The sequence below is a fragment of the Ranitomeya variabilis genome, chromosome 2 (genome assembly GCF_051348905.1).
Source record: "Ranitomeya variabilis isolate aRanVar5 chromosome 2, aRanVar5.hap1, whole genome shotgun sequence".
In the NCBI taxonomy this organism is placed as follows: Eukaryota; Metazoa; Chordata; class Amphibia; order Anura; family Dendrobatidae; genus Ranitomeya; species Ranitomeya variabilis.
In genome coordinates, this window is record NC_135233.1 from 453,972,300 (window position 1) to 453,988,914 (window position 16,615).

The 16,615-nt window shown below is 40.1% G+C and overlaps 1 protein-coding gene across 2 annotated transcripts in view; it reads right to left on the bottom strand.

The window, feature by feature from the left end:
- Nucleotides 1-1,315: 1,315 nt before the first annotated feature.
- RASGRP2 (RAS guanyl releasing protein 2) overlaps nucleotides 1,316-16,615 on the bottom strand; it is a 124,083-nt gene continuing 108,783 nt past the window's right edge. The window contains exons 12-17 of one of the 2 annotated variants that reach the window (XM_077287321.1): nucleotides 14,683-14,798; nucleotides 12,151-12,292; nucleotides 7,901-7,937; nucleotides 6,315-6,473; nucleotides 5,399-5,465; nucleotides 1,316-2,790 (exon numbers count right to left, since the gene is read on the bottom strand). In XM_077287321.1, coding sequence (XP_077143436.1) covers nucleotides 5,407-5,465; nucleotides 6,315-6,473; nucleotides 7,901-7,937; nucleotides 12,151-12,292; nucleotides 14,683-14,798 — 513 coding nt within the window. In that variant the 3' untranslated portion in view covers nucleotides 1,316-2,790; nucleotides 5,399-5,406. The remainder of the gene's footprint in view (nucleotides 2,791-5,398; nucleotides 5,466-6,314; nucleotides 6,474-7,900; nucleotides 7,938-12,150; nucleotides 12,293-14,682; nucleotides 14,799-16,615) is intronic. The other variant, XM_077287322.1, reaches the window with a different exon arrangement.

Below are 16,615 nucleotides of genomic sequence, written 5' to 3' on the forward strand. Positions count from 1 at the left end.
CAAAAGGCTTGTATGGTATTTAATAAAACCCAATTGCAAAAATTATTTTTAGTCACCAGATATCCATATGTTTTAAACTTCCCTACTGAGATAACAATTAAAAAATGTTATTACTAAAACTTTACATTACGTGGAACTCAAGAGAGTGCCGGCCATACACATTAGATGGCGGTCAGACAAAAGATCTTTTGGCTGACAGCCATCTCAGACAACTTTTCCATACACAGGAGGTCTCATTCGGCAGAGTGCTCCTGAGTTCTCTATGAGAAAGCCTTCACCCAAAATCAGACATACCTTAATGACATCACTCCCAAAGACCATTTTGGCCGTCGCCCCCATAAACATTAGATCATTGGTGGAACCTGTTGATATTGGTGAATTTGGCCGACATAAGTCTAATATGTATGGCCAATCAAAGACCTGCAAGAAGTTAGTGCCTGCTCCTGAAATGGTTGCCAAAAGGGATTTCAATACATTTGCAAGGTATGACCATTGTCAAAGATTGGCATAGTAGAAGGTAAAAGAGCTTGTCCGGCCTTAGGCTACAAGTTTGCAGTCACCCTATGTGACTGTAGACTTGTGAATCCACACATAGTGTGATGAGCGGCACCAGAGCGATTTGCATACTTCATTCCAACCAGACTGGCCTCTCTCAATACACTTGTATTGAGTGAGGCCGCTCCCATTTGGTCGGTCTGTGACCTCATGTAAGCATATAACATACTTGCAGTCACATCACCGCCCACACTCAGCTGTACCCACCCAGAGAATCCTCAAAGTGCACTGTGCACAATGTGAGCATTCACAAGTCTTCAGTCACATGGAGTGACTTCAGACTTGCAGTCTAAGGCCGAACAACTCCTTTAAGGTTAGGGTCTTGGGCTGATCTTTAGAATAAAAAAATAGAAACAGAATGAAAAAAATGCTAAAACTTGATTTTATAAATTATTTATTTATTTTTTGAGATTGGGGCAATCACATTATTGATGTGTTACTGAAGAATCTACTTATTAAAATTTTACTGAAAACAGTATTAGGGTTTAATAAAGCTGCAGCTGAGCTTTCTATTATTGGCAGTTAATACCATATAATCACCTATTTCTAAAGACAAATTTTCTGCTCTGTTCATTTTCATCCTTCCTTGTCTTTATTTTTTTTATGTTTCAATCATTTCATTAGGGGTTTGTATAAAATCAGACAATCATAAAATGAAAAGTAATATATTAATATCAGTAGTGAATAGAAACCAGAGATTGGGCTCTGATGTTTTGTAGCGTATACTTATAATTCTAGGTGGAATAAAAGACTGAGACAAAGCAGATCTGTACATTTATTATATGAGGATTTGTCAAGTACATCTCATTTCATATTTATACATGTTTTATCTGACTTCCATCTGAAATACTCTGAGTGTCATTGGAGTCTTCTGTCCTATGATAAATCAGGAAACATTGGGAGAGTTGTGACGTTCGTCTATTGTAGCAATGACATTGGTGGAGTTGTGACATTTTATCTTGCGATGACATTGGGAGAGTTGTGACGTTCGTCTACTGTAGCAATGACATTGGTGGAGTTGTGACATTTCATCTTGTGAGGACATTGGTGGAGTTGTGACATTTCATCTTGTGAGGACATTGGTGGAGTTGTGACATTTCATCTTGTGAGGACATTGGGAGAGTTGTGACATCTCATTTTGCGATGACATTGGGAGAGTTGTGATATTTCATCTTGTGAGGACATTGGGAGAGTTGTGACATCTCATTTTGCGATGACATTGTGGGAGTTGTGATATTTCATCTTGTGAGGACATCGGGAGAGTTGTGACATTTCATCTTGTGAGGACATCGGGAGAGTTGTGACATTTCATTTTGCGATTACATTGGAAGAGTTGTGATGTCTCATTTTGCAATGACACTGGGAGAGTGGTGAACTTTCATCTTCCGATGACATTCAGAGAGTTGTGACATTTCACCTTGTGAGGACATTGGGAGAGTTGTAACGTCTTATTTTGCGATAACATTTGGAGAGTTGTGATGTATCTTCTTGTGATGAGACTGGAGGAGTTGTGAATTTTCAGCTAGCAATGCCATGGGGTGAGTTTTGATGTTTCTTCTTGTAAGGACATGGGGAGATTTGTGACACTTCCTCTAGTAATGACATTGGGAGAGTTGTGACATTTCATCTTCTGATGACAATGAGAGAGTTGTGACGATTTGTCTTCCGATGACATTAGGAGAGTTGTGACGTTACATCTTGTGATGACATTGGTGGAGTTGTGACATTTCATCTTCCGATGACAATGGGAGAGTTGTGACACTTCATCTTGTGATGACATTGGGAAAGTTGTGACGTTTCATCTAGCGATGACATTGGGAGAGCTGTGACATTTTATTTGGTGAAAATATTGGGAGAGTTGTGACGTTTCATCTAGCGATGACATTGGGAAAGTTGTGACGTTTCATCTAGCGATGACATTGGGAAAGTTGTGACGTTTTATTTGGTGAAAATATTGAGAGAATTGTGACGTTTCATCTAGCGATGACATTGGGAAAGTTGTGAAGTTTTATCTTGCAATGACAATGGGAGTGTGGTAACGTTTCCTCTAGCAAAGCAATGATACTAGGAGAGTCATTACGTTTCATCTTGAGATACCATTGGTAGAGTTGTGACGTTTCATCGAGCAATGACATTGGAAGAGCTGTGCAATGAGCAGATAAGACATCAGTGTTTCTGAAGATCGTTCTTAGTAAACTTTTCGTTGCAATGACTTCAACTAAAAAATGTAGCCACCTAAAATATAAAACAAGGAATATTAATGTATCACATAGACATAGAGAGGATAGTTGGATAGTTGGAGGTCTAATTGAATGGGACAAGTGCAATATGTATACTAATTATAATCTGTAACAAAGTCACATAATTAATTGGTTAACACAAATGCTCATGTTCACACACTTTTAATGTGTGACTGTATCATTAGAGTAAGAATTCCTAGAGAGATGCATCTGTGGTGAAGCATTATGGGTACAGCTGAAGCTTCAAAACCACTCAGTGCTGTACAGGTGCTCGTCCCTCAATAAAAACAATATTGGATCAGATCGGATTCATAGGCATGTTAATGAAATGCAAATTATGAAAAAATGTACAAAAAAATAGACAAACAATCTCCCAAGTTACAAGTTATCCATTGACCTCACACCACGGCTCTCAAAGGCCATCATAGCACAGAGCAAGAAGGCAATGGAAATAAAATGGCAGTCTATCCTCTTCATTAATGAGTCCAGCTTTGATGCTGAGATAGCCAGACATTAATCTGGAGACCATGTGGGCAAACCATGAAGAGGCCTTCACGAGGGAATATCAACACGTCACAGGAGCCGATTTTCAACACGACACCACGCCGTATATTGCTCATGTTAATGTGAGCAGCTTGTGTGGCCTAAATGTGCTTCCATGGTCACGATCACTGCTGTTTAACTATTTACACATCACGATCACCGATGCGCGTATCTGGCCTCCATTAGCAACTTGAGACGCGAATGTGGGGCAACCAATGGAATACCATGGCACCCAGGGGCCTGCTGAACCCTCTCATAACTAGCATCTTAGTCTGCGCTCCATGGAAGAAGCTTCTAAGCTTCATAGAAGACTGGCAATACTGTGGTATTTTACTATATGAAATCGAATGATAGAAGGTTCAAGTCCAATGAGAGGACTAAAAAGCAAAGTTAATTTAAAAAAATTATGTACATATATATATATATATATATATGTATATATATATATATATATATATATATATATATATAAAAAATTTGAATCACCTCTCTTCTCCCCTATTAACAATAAAGAATAAAAAACAATAAAGAAATAAAAAATCAGTCATTGTACAGGAAGAGGAGGACGAGGTGAGCTGTGGCATCACCTATTGTCAATGGTGGATTCTGTGTAATCCACTGTATATAGAGGGGTTGTCAGTAAATTGTACAGGAGAAGAAGGAGGTGAGCTGTGATATCACCTGTTGTGAATGTTGGATTTTGTGCTATCTACTGTATATAGAGGTGTTATCAGTCATTGTACAGGAGAAGGAGGAGGTGAGCTGTAACATCACCTATTGTGAATGGTGGATCCTGAGTTATTTACTGTATATAGAGGTGTTATCAGTCATTGTACAGGAGGAGGTGAGCTGTAACATCTCCTATTGTGAATGATGGATACTGTGTTATCTACTGTCTATGGAGGTGTTATCAGTCATTGTACAGGAGGAGGTGAGCTGTGACCATCACTTATTGTGAATGGTGGGTCCTGTGTTATCTACTGTATATAGAAATGTTATCAGTCATTGTACAGGAGGAGGAGGTGAGCTGTGACATCACCTATTGTGAATGGTGGATCCTGTGTTATCTACTGTATATAGAGGTGATATTGGTCATTATACAGGAGGAGGTGAGCTGTGACATCACCTACTGTGAATGGTGGATCCTGTGTTATCTACCGTATATAGAGGGGTTGTCAGTAATTGTACAGAAGAAGGAGGAGGTGAGCTGTGATATCACCTGTTGTGAATGTTGGATTCTGTGCTATCTACTGTATATAGAGGTGTTATCAGTCACTGTACAGGAGAAGGAGGAGGTGAGCTGTAACATCACCTATTGTGAATGGTGGATCCTGAGTTATTTACTGTATATAGAGGTGTTATCAGTCATTGTACAGGAGGAGGTGAGCTGTAACATCTCCTATTGTGAATGATGGATACTGTGTTATCTACTGTATATGGAGGTGTTATCAGTCATTGTACAGGAGGAGGAGGTGAGCTGTGATATCACCTATTGTGAATGGTGGGTCCTGTGTTATCTACTGTATATAGAAATATTATCAGTCATTGTACAGGAGGAGGAGGCGAGCTGTGACATCACCTACTGTGAATGGTGGATCCTGTGTTATCTACTGTATATAGAGGTGTTATCAGTCATTGTACAGAAAGAGGAGGTGAGTTGTGATATCACCTATTGTGAATGGTGGATCCTGTGTTATCTACTGTATATAGAGGTGTTATCAGTCATTGTACAGGATGAGGAGGAGGTGAGCTGTGACATCACCTATTGTGAATGGTGGATCCTGTTATCTACTGTATATAGAGGTGTTATCAGTCATTATACAGGAGGAGGAGGTGAGCTGTGACATCACCTATTGTGAATGGTGGATCCTGTGTTATCTACTGTATATAGAGGTTTTACCTTTCAGTGTAATCCTGGCCTGAGAGTATGTGTACTGTATATATAGGAGTGTATATTTATATTGTTTTTATATGAGATTAAATCCTGGACATTTCTCATATTCCTCTGAAATCATCTACTGCACAAATCATTGTATTTCCTTGTCAATAGTATTACTCACTGTTCTGGTTATAAATGATCATCAAAAACTCCATCATCCTCCACCTGCGGATCTTCTTCTTTCAGCTCTAGACCACAAAAAAAAACATGTTTGAGTGATTAGCTGCTCCGGAATACATCTTATATAATGAGCTTATACTGAGGGACAATAATAGATGATGCCACAGTCAAGGTTGACAAGGTGAAAGGGGTTTTCTAGTTTTATAGGAATAAAGCTTATTCACTGCAAAAGTCAGAATTTAAAAGTTACTTTTTTATGCAGATTTTTGAACCAAAGCCAGGAGTGGAGTCCGGAGGAATGGGAAATATAAAGGAAGGACGTCTCATTTTTTGGAAAAAACTTCATCAAAAACAGCAGTGTCACTTTAAAAACAAACATCTGGCCTTGATTGATCAATTAAATTGTTCATGAGTCATTTTTAAGTCTTATTTTTCTGTTTTCGTCGGTGGACTTTATGCCAGATTCATCAAAATGGCGCATAACGTTTGATCTGGCAGAAATTGAAAGATGCTTTTTTTTTTTTTTTTTTTACTCTATTGCTTTTTTGAGTTTTTTTTAGAGTAAAACAATACATAATCTTTTTTTAATGAGCTCTAAAATGTTGAAGAAAAAAATTAGACATATTTTGTACATTCCTGTGTGTTCACACTGACAGAAGCCCAGGAGTGAGCCGGTAATGATCTCTGGCTCCTGTCTGTGGCTGTCACATGCTGTGAATGCCTTAAGAATTTACATATTTCTTCTTTTTCCATGTGAAAAAAAGCATGAAGAAAACTGCCCTATGTGCACTGTAGTTATGTTTTCCTTTTAGACTCGATAGTTCCCCTATTCAAAGAATATTTGGAGTATTTGGAGTAGTTTTTGATGTGGAAATAACGGAGGCAATAAATAATATGGGCTAAGTATGATGAAATACCTGGTGGCAATGAGGATCTCTTAAATGATCTTGGAAGAGTGAAGGAAAAATGCAGTCCTTGGTGAGAACTTTCCCGCTTCTCGCTGAAACTTTTCGATCTTTTCTTGCACTCTACAGAGAGTCGATCCTTACAGTGCTTGTGACAAGTGACCCCACAGGCTGCCAATGAAAAGTATCACAAAGAGAAGCTCAGAAATTTCTCATTTTTTGTGCCATAAACTATCAACTCTTATGGGTCTGCAATTATCATATGCATTTCTTTGCATCTGTCTTCCCACAATGCCAATAGGTTGGACCATCGATCACATGATCATCATGTATGAGCCTAACCCCAGTGACCAAAGATACAAAGATTAATTTTGATTTGTACTAGAAATTTATTGATATGTGGGCTGTGATAGTTTATATTGTAAAATTTTATTATTATGGATGAACAGCTGAAGAAAAACTTAAAGTTCATAGTCCCGGGTACAAAATCGGTAACAGGTTGTCCACCTACCACTGCTTATCTGGTCTAGGGTCAGAGTGTTACTGCTACCTCTGCACACTATAGCTAAATCCCGAAAAACCTCGAAATTAAGGGCTAAAGTAGACTGTGCAAATCGGTCTGAGATTGGACTGCAATGCACGTACTGGCGACGGCTCTCCCGACCATAGAAATACACGAAAACGTGCTCTGGGCAGGAGATTCGCGGCCAGTCCATGCATTGTGGTCTGATCTTGGACCGATTTGCACAGACATCTGGATGAGCCTATACTGAAAAACCAAATATGTAGCATTGACGATGCTAGTTCTCATAGATATGTATTTCTATATGGGGAAATATATCAAATTTTATGCAGCGCGAGTAGGATTGGATGCCATATGTCGGGCTACATCACCCTCTAAAAGCAGAGTCCACGATTCATCATTCGAAGACACTTTTTACGTATTGTGGACTTCAATAACATGAATTTGGCACAGAATCGAAAATCTTCTTTGTTTTTTTGTCTATAACCTATTTTGCAACTTGTTGGCACAAAAAATTGAATGTTCTGCTAAAAGTTTGCAAAATATTTTTTGAAAAAATATCTGACATACATAAAATATCTCCAGGGTAAAATGGGGTACATTTGTGAAAAAAAAATTAACTGTATGATATGTTGCAAATGATGAAACAAGAAAATTAAAACTGGAAAGCCTAAACTTTTCCCCCAATGGCAGACATGAAAAAAACAACAAAGTGATAAACACATAAAAACATGAATTAAAAAAAAGATTCTGTACTCCACTTGGGTACAAATATTTTACAACATTTAAAAAAAAGTGGAAAATTATGAATTAGCCTAAAAATATCTGGAAAACTAAAAGTACACCTGCGATGCCCAACTAAAAAAAAACGTCAAATAAAAAAACAACAAGCAAATTAAATAATAAATAAAGCACAAATAGGAACCTTTTTTTACTCCAGAAAAAGAGCACACAAGCATTAATGAATCAGTCCCTAAGTTTACACCACTTCCTATTTACGGTAGCTTACTTTGTGCCAGAAATTTGCTCCACATTTTTGGCACATGGTATCTTATATTCCTCCTTTAAGTCTTACCTCGACATTTCAGTCCTTTCTTATATAAGCCGAGTATCTGGGAGAGAAAGTTTTGATAATACAAAAATAATGTGTTAATAACAGATGATCATAATACACCGCTAAAATAAAATAATTAATTCATAAAAGAACTTCTGTGAATTGGAACAAATTAATTCATTAAAGAGATAAACTAAATTAGTAATACATAAAACAAAGGCTGCTGCATTCCCTGACTTAGCTTTTATACAGGCTACATAGTCCCTCTGTCACAATACCCGGTATTAATGCTGCAGGGGAAACTGCACCCAGCATCAACGGAGCTGGACCAAACACCGGGTAACTAACTTGATCACCAACGGGACCTTCCACATGAGACAGAGTGATCAGGTAAAGCAAAAAAGCAAAAGGACCTAAGATTATGTGACAGAGTGGGAAGCGGTCAGGGGGTGGAGCCAGATGCCAGGAAACAGAGAAGGAACAAGCATAAAAGAATAGTGAATCAAGCAGAGGTCGTAGCCAAGAGATCACAAGATACCAACAGGGAGAGTCAGGGAATAGTCAGAAGCCAAGCCAGGGGTCAGTAATCCAGGAAAACAAATAAAGCAAGTGACAGCAAGACACTAAGCAAGCCAGCACACACTTCAGAGGTCAAGCATACAGACTGCAGAAAAACCTATAGCTGACAAGGATACCAGGTTAGGAGTGAGCATAAATAGCTTCCCATCTTGAAAGAGAGGCTAACAACATTAACCCTGAGAGCACAGGATATTAACCTTGTCCTAACCATGACACCCTCCTGATTGGATGCGCTAGACCATGTGATGCCTGCTAGGCAATATGGGGAAGCCTACCCAGGCGAGCCTGATGTCATGTGATCCTTTTCTGGCTGATGTAATATTTTCAAACTGAATGGCAAATTGTTAAAATTTCCAGAAATTTCTAAAAATTCGTAACACCTTACATTTTTGCGATTTTCACCTACTTAACTGCTCACGTGTATTTAGTTCATGTATTGATCTGAGGACTGTGTGAGTAGGACACCGAGATGCATTGTCGCTTCTGTATTGAGTAGTCTCTCGGAGTCAATCACGAGAGCGTGGCAGACCTCTCTTTTGCACTACATACAGGCGGAAGAAGCATCACCCCAGGGAAAGAAGCGGCAGCTGACATTGCATTACCTTCAAAAAGGTGATTAGATAGAGTTGTCCCTGTCATTAGCACATCCCTTAAGGTGAGCTTATTACTTATACCCTGAGCGGTAACATCACAGCTATTCTACAGCGCGTAAAGTGGTTCTGTCACCAGATTTCTCAATACAAACTGCACACATTATTAACCTCGTCATGACCCCGAGCAAACGTCATTCTCCAATGACATAGCCGAACGGGGGCTAATTTTTGGGCAGGATAAGTTGTAATTATAAATTACACCACTCAAAATAAAGTGCAATGAAATTGTGAAAAACTGCAACTCCACCATTCATTTTTGGCGTTTTTGCTTCTACAGCATATATACGTTATAAGGTTAGAATGACCTGATCACATGATTCCTGCCAGTACTAAATTAGTATTTTACTTCTATATAGATTTTGGCGGGCAAATTTTTTTTTTTAACTCTCGAAAAAAAATAAGTTGGTTTGTGTCGCCCTTTCCTTATTTTTCCATCCATGGACCTCTGTTGAGGCAAGTTTTTTGCATAGAGCACTGACGTTTTTATTGGTAATATATGATGCTCAGATTGCTTTTTCTTGTATTTTGGGGGATGGGGGAAATGCGGCGAGCAAAAAGAAACACAACTCTAGTGTTACAATTTTTTTTCATTCTGGCGTTTAACAAATGGTTTAAATAATTTTATATTTTAATGGACTGGACTATTATGGACATGACAATGCTAAATATGTCTACTTGACTTTTTTTAATTAGAGCATTATGTACTCTATGGTTTATATCTATCTATCTATATACAGCTCTGGCAAAAATTAGGAGACCACTGCAAAATTTTCAGTTTGTCTGATTTTTCTCTTTATAGGTATATTTTTCAGTAAAATCTAAATTGCTCTTTTACTCTATAAATTACTGACAGCATGTCTCCGAAGTTCCAAGCCTTGCTGAAGCATCCCCAGATCAACACTTGGTCGTCTAATGGTTAGATGGAGACCTGTAGAGGCGTACAAGCCACAGTGTCTTGCACCCACTGTGAAATTTGGTGGAGGATCGGTGATGATCAGGGGATGCTTCAGCAAGGCTGGAATTGGGCAGGTTGTTCTTTCTGAAGGACGTATGAATCAAGCCGCATACAAGGTTATCCTGGAAAAACAGTTGATTCCTTCTGCTCAGGCAATGTTCCCCAACTCTGAGGACTGTTTTTTCCAGCAGGACAATGTGCCATGCCACACAGCTAGGTCAACCAAGGTGTGGATGAAGGACCAAAACATCACATCCCTGTCATGGCCAGCCGAATCTCCAGACCTGAACCCCACTGAAAACCTCTGGAATGTAATCAAGAGGGAGATGGATAGTCACAAGCCATCAAACAATGAAGAACTGCTTACATTTTTGTACCAGGAGTGGCAGAAGGTCACCCAGAAGCCGTGTGAAAGACTGGTGGAAAGCATGCCAAGACGCATGAAAGCTGTGATTAAAAATCATGGTTATTCCATAAAATATTGATTTCTGAACTCTTCCTGAGTTAAAACATTAGTATTGTTGTTTCTAAATGATTACAAACTTTTTTTTGCATTATTTGAGGTCTGCAAGCAATGCATTTTTTTTTGTTATTTTGACCACTTCCCCTTTTCAGAAAAAAAATAAAAAGTTTATTGCTTGGAACTTCAGAGACATGTTGTCAGAAGTTTATAGAATAAAAGAACAATTTACATTTTACTCAAAAATATACTGTACCTATAAAGAGAAAAAATCAGACAAACTGAACATTTTGCAGTGGCCTCTTAATTTTTGCCAGAGCTGTATGTATATATATCTTGTTGCACAGCAAAGGGCGAAACATTATTTACTTTTTCTTTGCCATTTCCTAATTATTGGCTCTGAATAAGTAAATGTTGGATCCCTTGCATACAATCTATTCTAACAAGACAATGTCACTTCCTTGAATTTCCTATTTTCTCAGAAAAAATGAAAGAAAAGAAAGCTGGAACTGGACTGGTTGATTGTTACAGGCAACACTGAAGCTTTTTGCTAGTTTTGGACAGTTTTTATGCATGAATGCCTTTGTTTAGTCAGAATGCTGCTGGAGTTAGGAGGATTTTAACAATCCGTTGAGTTTCTCATTGTGTCTTGCATGTACGGTAAATACAGACCAGGGAACCTCTCGAAATTCATTTCAATCAGATTCTCCCACTTCGGCCAGCAGATTCGATTTGGTCTCAAACAAAAATCATTCCAAATGGAAAGTGCTCCGGATGCAGAGAAAAGACCCCAATGTATAGTAAATCGAGGGGAGGGAAGGGAATAAAAAATACATTACACTCACCCATCCTTATGTCGCCAATGCTGCATATCCTCGGTCCTCCACAACGGGTCTTTGGTTCTTTCAGTGTTCCCTTTTTGACATGAAAGGCTAATCAATGGCCTCACGAGGTCACAAGGGGTGGGAAGGAAGGCTCCGGACCTCATTGACATCAGTGATGTGTGTGGCCCTCATTGTAACAGCCTAAGGCCAATCACTGGCTTCAGCATCAAAAAAGGGAACACTGAAAGAAACCACAGACCAGTTGTGGAGGACCGAGGAGATGGATCAGCCACAGAGGCATAAGGACAGTTAAATATAATGTAATGCAATTATGTGTTCGCGAGTATGCAATTTGCATACTCTCGGCCACATTCCGACTAGACGTGTCTGGCTTCACACAATACACTTGCATTGAGCGAGGCCACGCACGTCTAGTCAGCATGTGACTGCACGTATGCAAATGACATACTTGCTGTCATACGCCCACCGCTCCCGACAAAGGAGAATCCTCACACGGCACAGTCTGTGCGATGTGAGGATTCCCAAGTCTGCAGTCACACAGAGTGACTGAAGACTTGTAGCCTAAGGCCAGACAACCCCTTTAGGGTGTCATTAAGAATAACTGGATACTGCAGCACGGCTGTACACTAGTTCCTCCACTAGTAACTGGAATGTACTGATAACGAACGGAGAATTTTCTAAAAAATTTTCCATATTTCCAAATAGATACGTATTTTTCATAACTGAGTTGTTTTTACATCGTCGTTCTCGCTGACATATCTTACGGCACAGACACACACCAGATTTCCGCAGTGCTGACATGACACAGGTCGAAGGAATGTCCTCTCCGAGAAATTGTGGATAAATCCCATTTTGCAATCCAACACGGAGCTGGCTTTCAGAAAATATGAAGTCATCTCCTGTTTACTGATTTTTCCATCCCTGCACCAAAGACACAAAAGAAAAAGCAGCATCACTGTAGACGAGACCTGTGGAGAAGTCTCACGTTTCTCTGCATATAACGCAACAACACAAAGAAGATAAACAACGCAAAAACAAGAAACTACGGGATGTGACTAAAAACAGGACCTCCGCGCTACCCTTACTAGCCAAAACCACACATCTCACGTTGGAGGAACACATTTGTTAAGGGCAGAGGAAATGTCTGTAATGTCATTATCTGAGCGAGGGTGAAATGAAGAGGGACGCAAACAAAATCTGGATGTTATTTATGGACGTTGTTTATTTCATCCAAAATATACTAAAAGCATAAAAAAGGATGAATTTATAATCCTGTTAAGGGGTTGTCCCTCTTCAACAAACTTCTGATCAGGCTCAGATACATGTAAAAGAAAAGACGAGTCTCCACTGAAGCCACATCTCGATTGTTTGGCTGCAGCAGTAATGTCAACACAACAGTGCTGCAACCAATCACTGAGCTCAGGAGCTGGTGCTGACTACATCGGTGGAGAAATTGAGCTCAGTGATTGTCTGAAGTGCTGTCTATGTTATTTCACCACTGCAGCCAAACAGCAGAAACCGGGGCAAGGACAGAGATGCAATGCTGGATATGGAGAAGATTAGTAAAGCTCAGTTCATTTTTTTTTTTATACATAACTATGAGCAGATGTTTGTCGAAAGGAGACAACTAGTGATGAGCGAATGTTCTCGGATAAGGTGCAATCTCAGCATGCACGTGTGCGGACCTAGTGACTGCAGCGTGCTCGAATACTATGTTTGAGACCCCGGGGCTGCATATTTTGCAGCTGTTAAACAGCAGCAACACATGCAGGGATTGTCTAACAAACAGGAAATCCCTACATGTGTTGTGGCTGTCAAACAGTCAGGAGACATGCAGCTGCAGGGACTCGAACATATTATTTGAGCACGCCGAAGTCCCTCAGTTAGCACTGAGCATGCTCGGATAACACCTTATCATTCATCACTAGTGACAACTCTTTACGATAGATAGAATACCACATCCGGCAGAAGAAAGAGGCTGAGGGACTCATGCAACTGCATATTGTAGTATAGCCACCACTGGACCCCCACTAACTACTAATTGATGACAATCTGCAACTACATTTCCAAAGGCACCCAGACATCAATGTATTATCAGTGATGGTCCACCTAGGAAGACCACAACCGGCAGAACAAAGAGGCTGAGGGTCTCATGCAACTGCATGTTGTAGTATAGCCACCACTGGACCATCACTAATCACTAATTGATGACAATCTGTAACTACATTTCCAAAGGCACCCAGACATTAATGTATTATCTGTGACGGTCCACATAGGAAGACCACAACCGGCAGAACAAAGAGGCTGAGGGACTCATGCAACTGCATGTTGTAGTATAGCCACCACTGGACCATCACTAATCACTAATTGATGACAATCTGTAACTACATTTCCAAAGGCACCCAGACATTAATGTATTATCTGTGACGGTCCACATAGGAAGACCACAACCGGCAGAACAAAGAGGCTGAGGGACTCATGCAACTGCATGTTGTAGTATAGCCACCACTGGACCCCCACCAATCACTAATTGAGGACAATCTGCAAATATATTTCCAAAGGCACCCAGACATCAATGTATTATTGGTGACGGTCTACCTAGGAAGATCACAACTGGCAGAACAAAGAGGCTGAGGGACTCATGCAGCTGCAAGTTGTAGTATAGCCACCACTGGACCTCCACCAATCACTAATTGATGGCAATCTGCAAATACATTTCCAAAGGCACCCAGACATCAATGTATTATCGGTGACGGTCCACCTAGGAAGACCACAACTGGCAGAACAAAGAGGCTGAGGGACTCATGCAGCTGCAGGTTGTAGTACAGCCACCACTGGACAATCACTAATCACTAATTGATGACAATCTGCAAATACATTTCCAACGGGACCCACTGATCATCCCTTTCTTTAATGAAGTGCGCTACCTGGTAAATCAATTCTTCTCAACCAGATACTAAAATTTAGAAGGAGTGTGAAATACGGTCTGTGATTCATAAGAAACCTCATTCACAAAATCACAGATCAAGTGACCTCTTCCATCACCGCTGAACGGCCAAGACAGATTGCTGCACGCTGAACACTTTCACAAATACTTATAGTAAATTGGCGCTTCTTTTTTGGTCCTTTTTCCAAAGTAATGTAAGGTTAGTAAAGGGTAAGATGCAGTATTATGTGTCTCTCTTAAAAGCAACTCCGCTTCCCGAACACAGGTTCAGTTTCTTCATATGTTGCTCTTACTCTGCTTCGTTCAATCCTTTTTATTATTCTCCTTCCCCCCGACTCACCCAAAAAAGTGAACTCACACTTACTGATTTTGGTCTATCTCATCGAATGCACATAAGTAAGGAAAGTTGCTCCGGACACTGCAGAACTCTTCTTGGGAGATGTGGCCATCACCATCTTCATCAAAGAGTCGAAACACAGACTGAGGGAAGAAGGTGAAGAGGTCTATGGGGCATCACATAAGAAACTAACAAATTACAATTGTTTTTAATATCTATTCCTTTTATCCAAATGGGAAACATCCTAAAAAAAATACTCAGAGAGGAGTTTAGGTCCACGAACATTTGATGTTCATATCTATCGTCGGCAGTGCGGGAATGAGCGCTATAAAATCTCACAATGCTCACTCCTGTAATAAAGACTGCAGCCTAGCAGGATGCTACCTACTGTACTGTGTCACTTACTGGGCTGCTTGCATCAGTTTTAATAAAATCACTGTTTTATTATCAAACAGTAAGTGTTTTATCTCATCAATGTGCTGAATTCACAGCTACACTGCTCAGTACCACTGTCTAATGTCTTCCATTATGCGCTTAATTTCTGGATGTGTACTACCAAAGACAGAGCAGCAGGAATTCCCCATGTCTGTGTGTACTCTGTATTGGAGACATTGTAATAACTTGTCTCCCTCATTAGCTAAGAGACAACTGAAAATTAGACATAGTTCCTGGAGAGGGGAATACTGCTGATAAATGCAGGATACAAGCCATATAATAGCCAGAAAGTGTATGTACAATCGCATAGCAGTTGTTTCTGAAAAGTCACCGTAAATGACAGTATAGGATATACAAAGGGACTGGCCATAAATGTGAGCAACAAAGATACTAATCCTTTCAAGCATAATGTATCACTGCAAACAATCCAATGGTGCTAAATAGTAGAAACACAATTTTGGTTCGCATAGTGAAGAATGTAACAATTGGTGACAAAGAAAATTAATTTTGAGTGTGGACTGATCACATTAAAATCCACATAGAAGATCGAAGAGTTTTTCCACGTACGACTTTTATTTCCTTCTCAATTCAATTGTTCAAAATATTATCTGAAAAGTAAAAAAAAATATCCTACTGGCGTCTGGGTTGTACAGTTAAGTTTATTTTGAGAGCGCTGTGTTTAAAAAGCCTGGGGAGGAACATGGATTATATAGAAAACTGTGTGAGTCTCCACTAATGGCAAGCAATGGAGAGCCACAGGTCTAAGGTCATGTCAAACTGCACTTCTAGCAACAACTTTGTGATCGCCCAAGGTTTCTTTGCAAACACACACAGCTTATAATTGTCTATTAGGGTACGGTATTAAAGCTATTTCACCTATTCACTTTGTACCTATTCCATTTACCTATTGATTTATCTATCCATACAGTATATACATCCATCCATACATATAGCCATACAGTATATACATCCATACATACATATATCCATCCACCCATACATATATCCATCCACCCATACATCCATACATATATCCATACTTATATCCATACATACATATATCCATCCATCCACCCATACATACATACATACATATATCTATCCACCCATACATACATCCAGGGCCGGACTGGCCATAGGGCACTTCTGGCAAATGCCAGAAGGGCCGGTGCCAGTGGTGGGCCGCTCAATCCGCCGCCCCCGCCGTCGCATTCAACTATACCGGCGTATAGACGCCGGTACAGTTGAATGCAATGATGGAGGAGAGAGCGTCTACAGACGCTCCTCTCCCATCATTCCCCGCTCTGCCTCTGACACTGCGGGTGCGCGATGACGTCATATCATCACGCACCTGCTGTGTCCCGGGCAGACTGCAGCTGCTCAGACAGGAGCAGGAACCAGGAAGCAACGCTGGGCACGAGGAGAGGTGAGGAGAGTTTGTTTTTTTTCTGGACTGTGGGGCCATTCTCGGAGGAGGTGAGGGGAGGAAGAGAAGAGATGTGGGCTGTATATAGTTCTCTGTGGG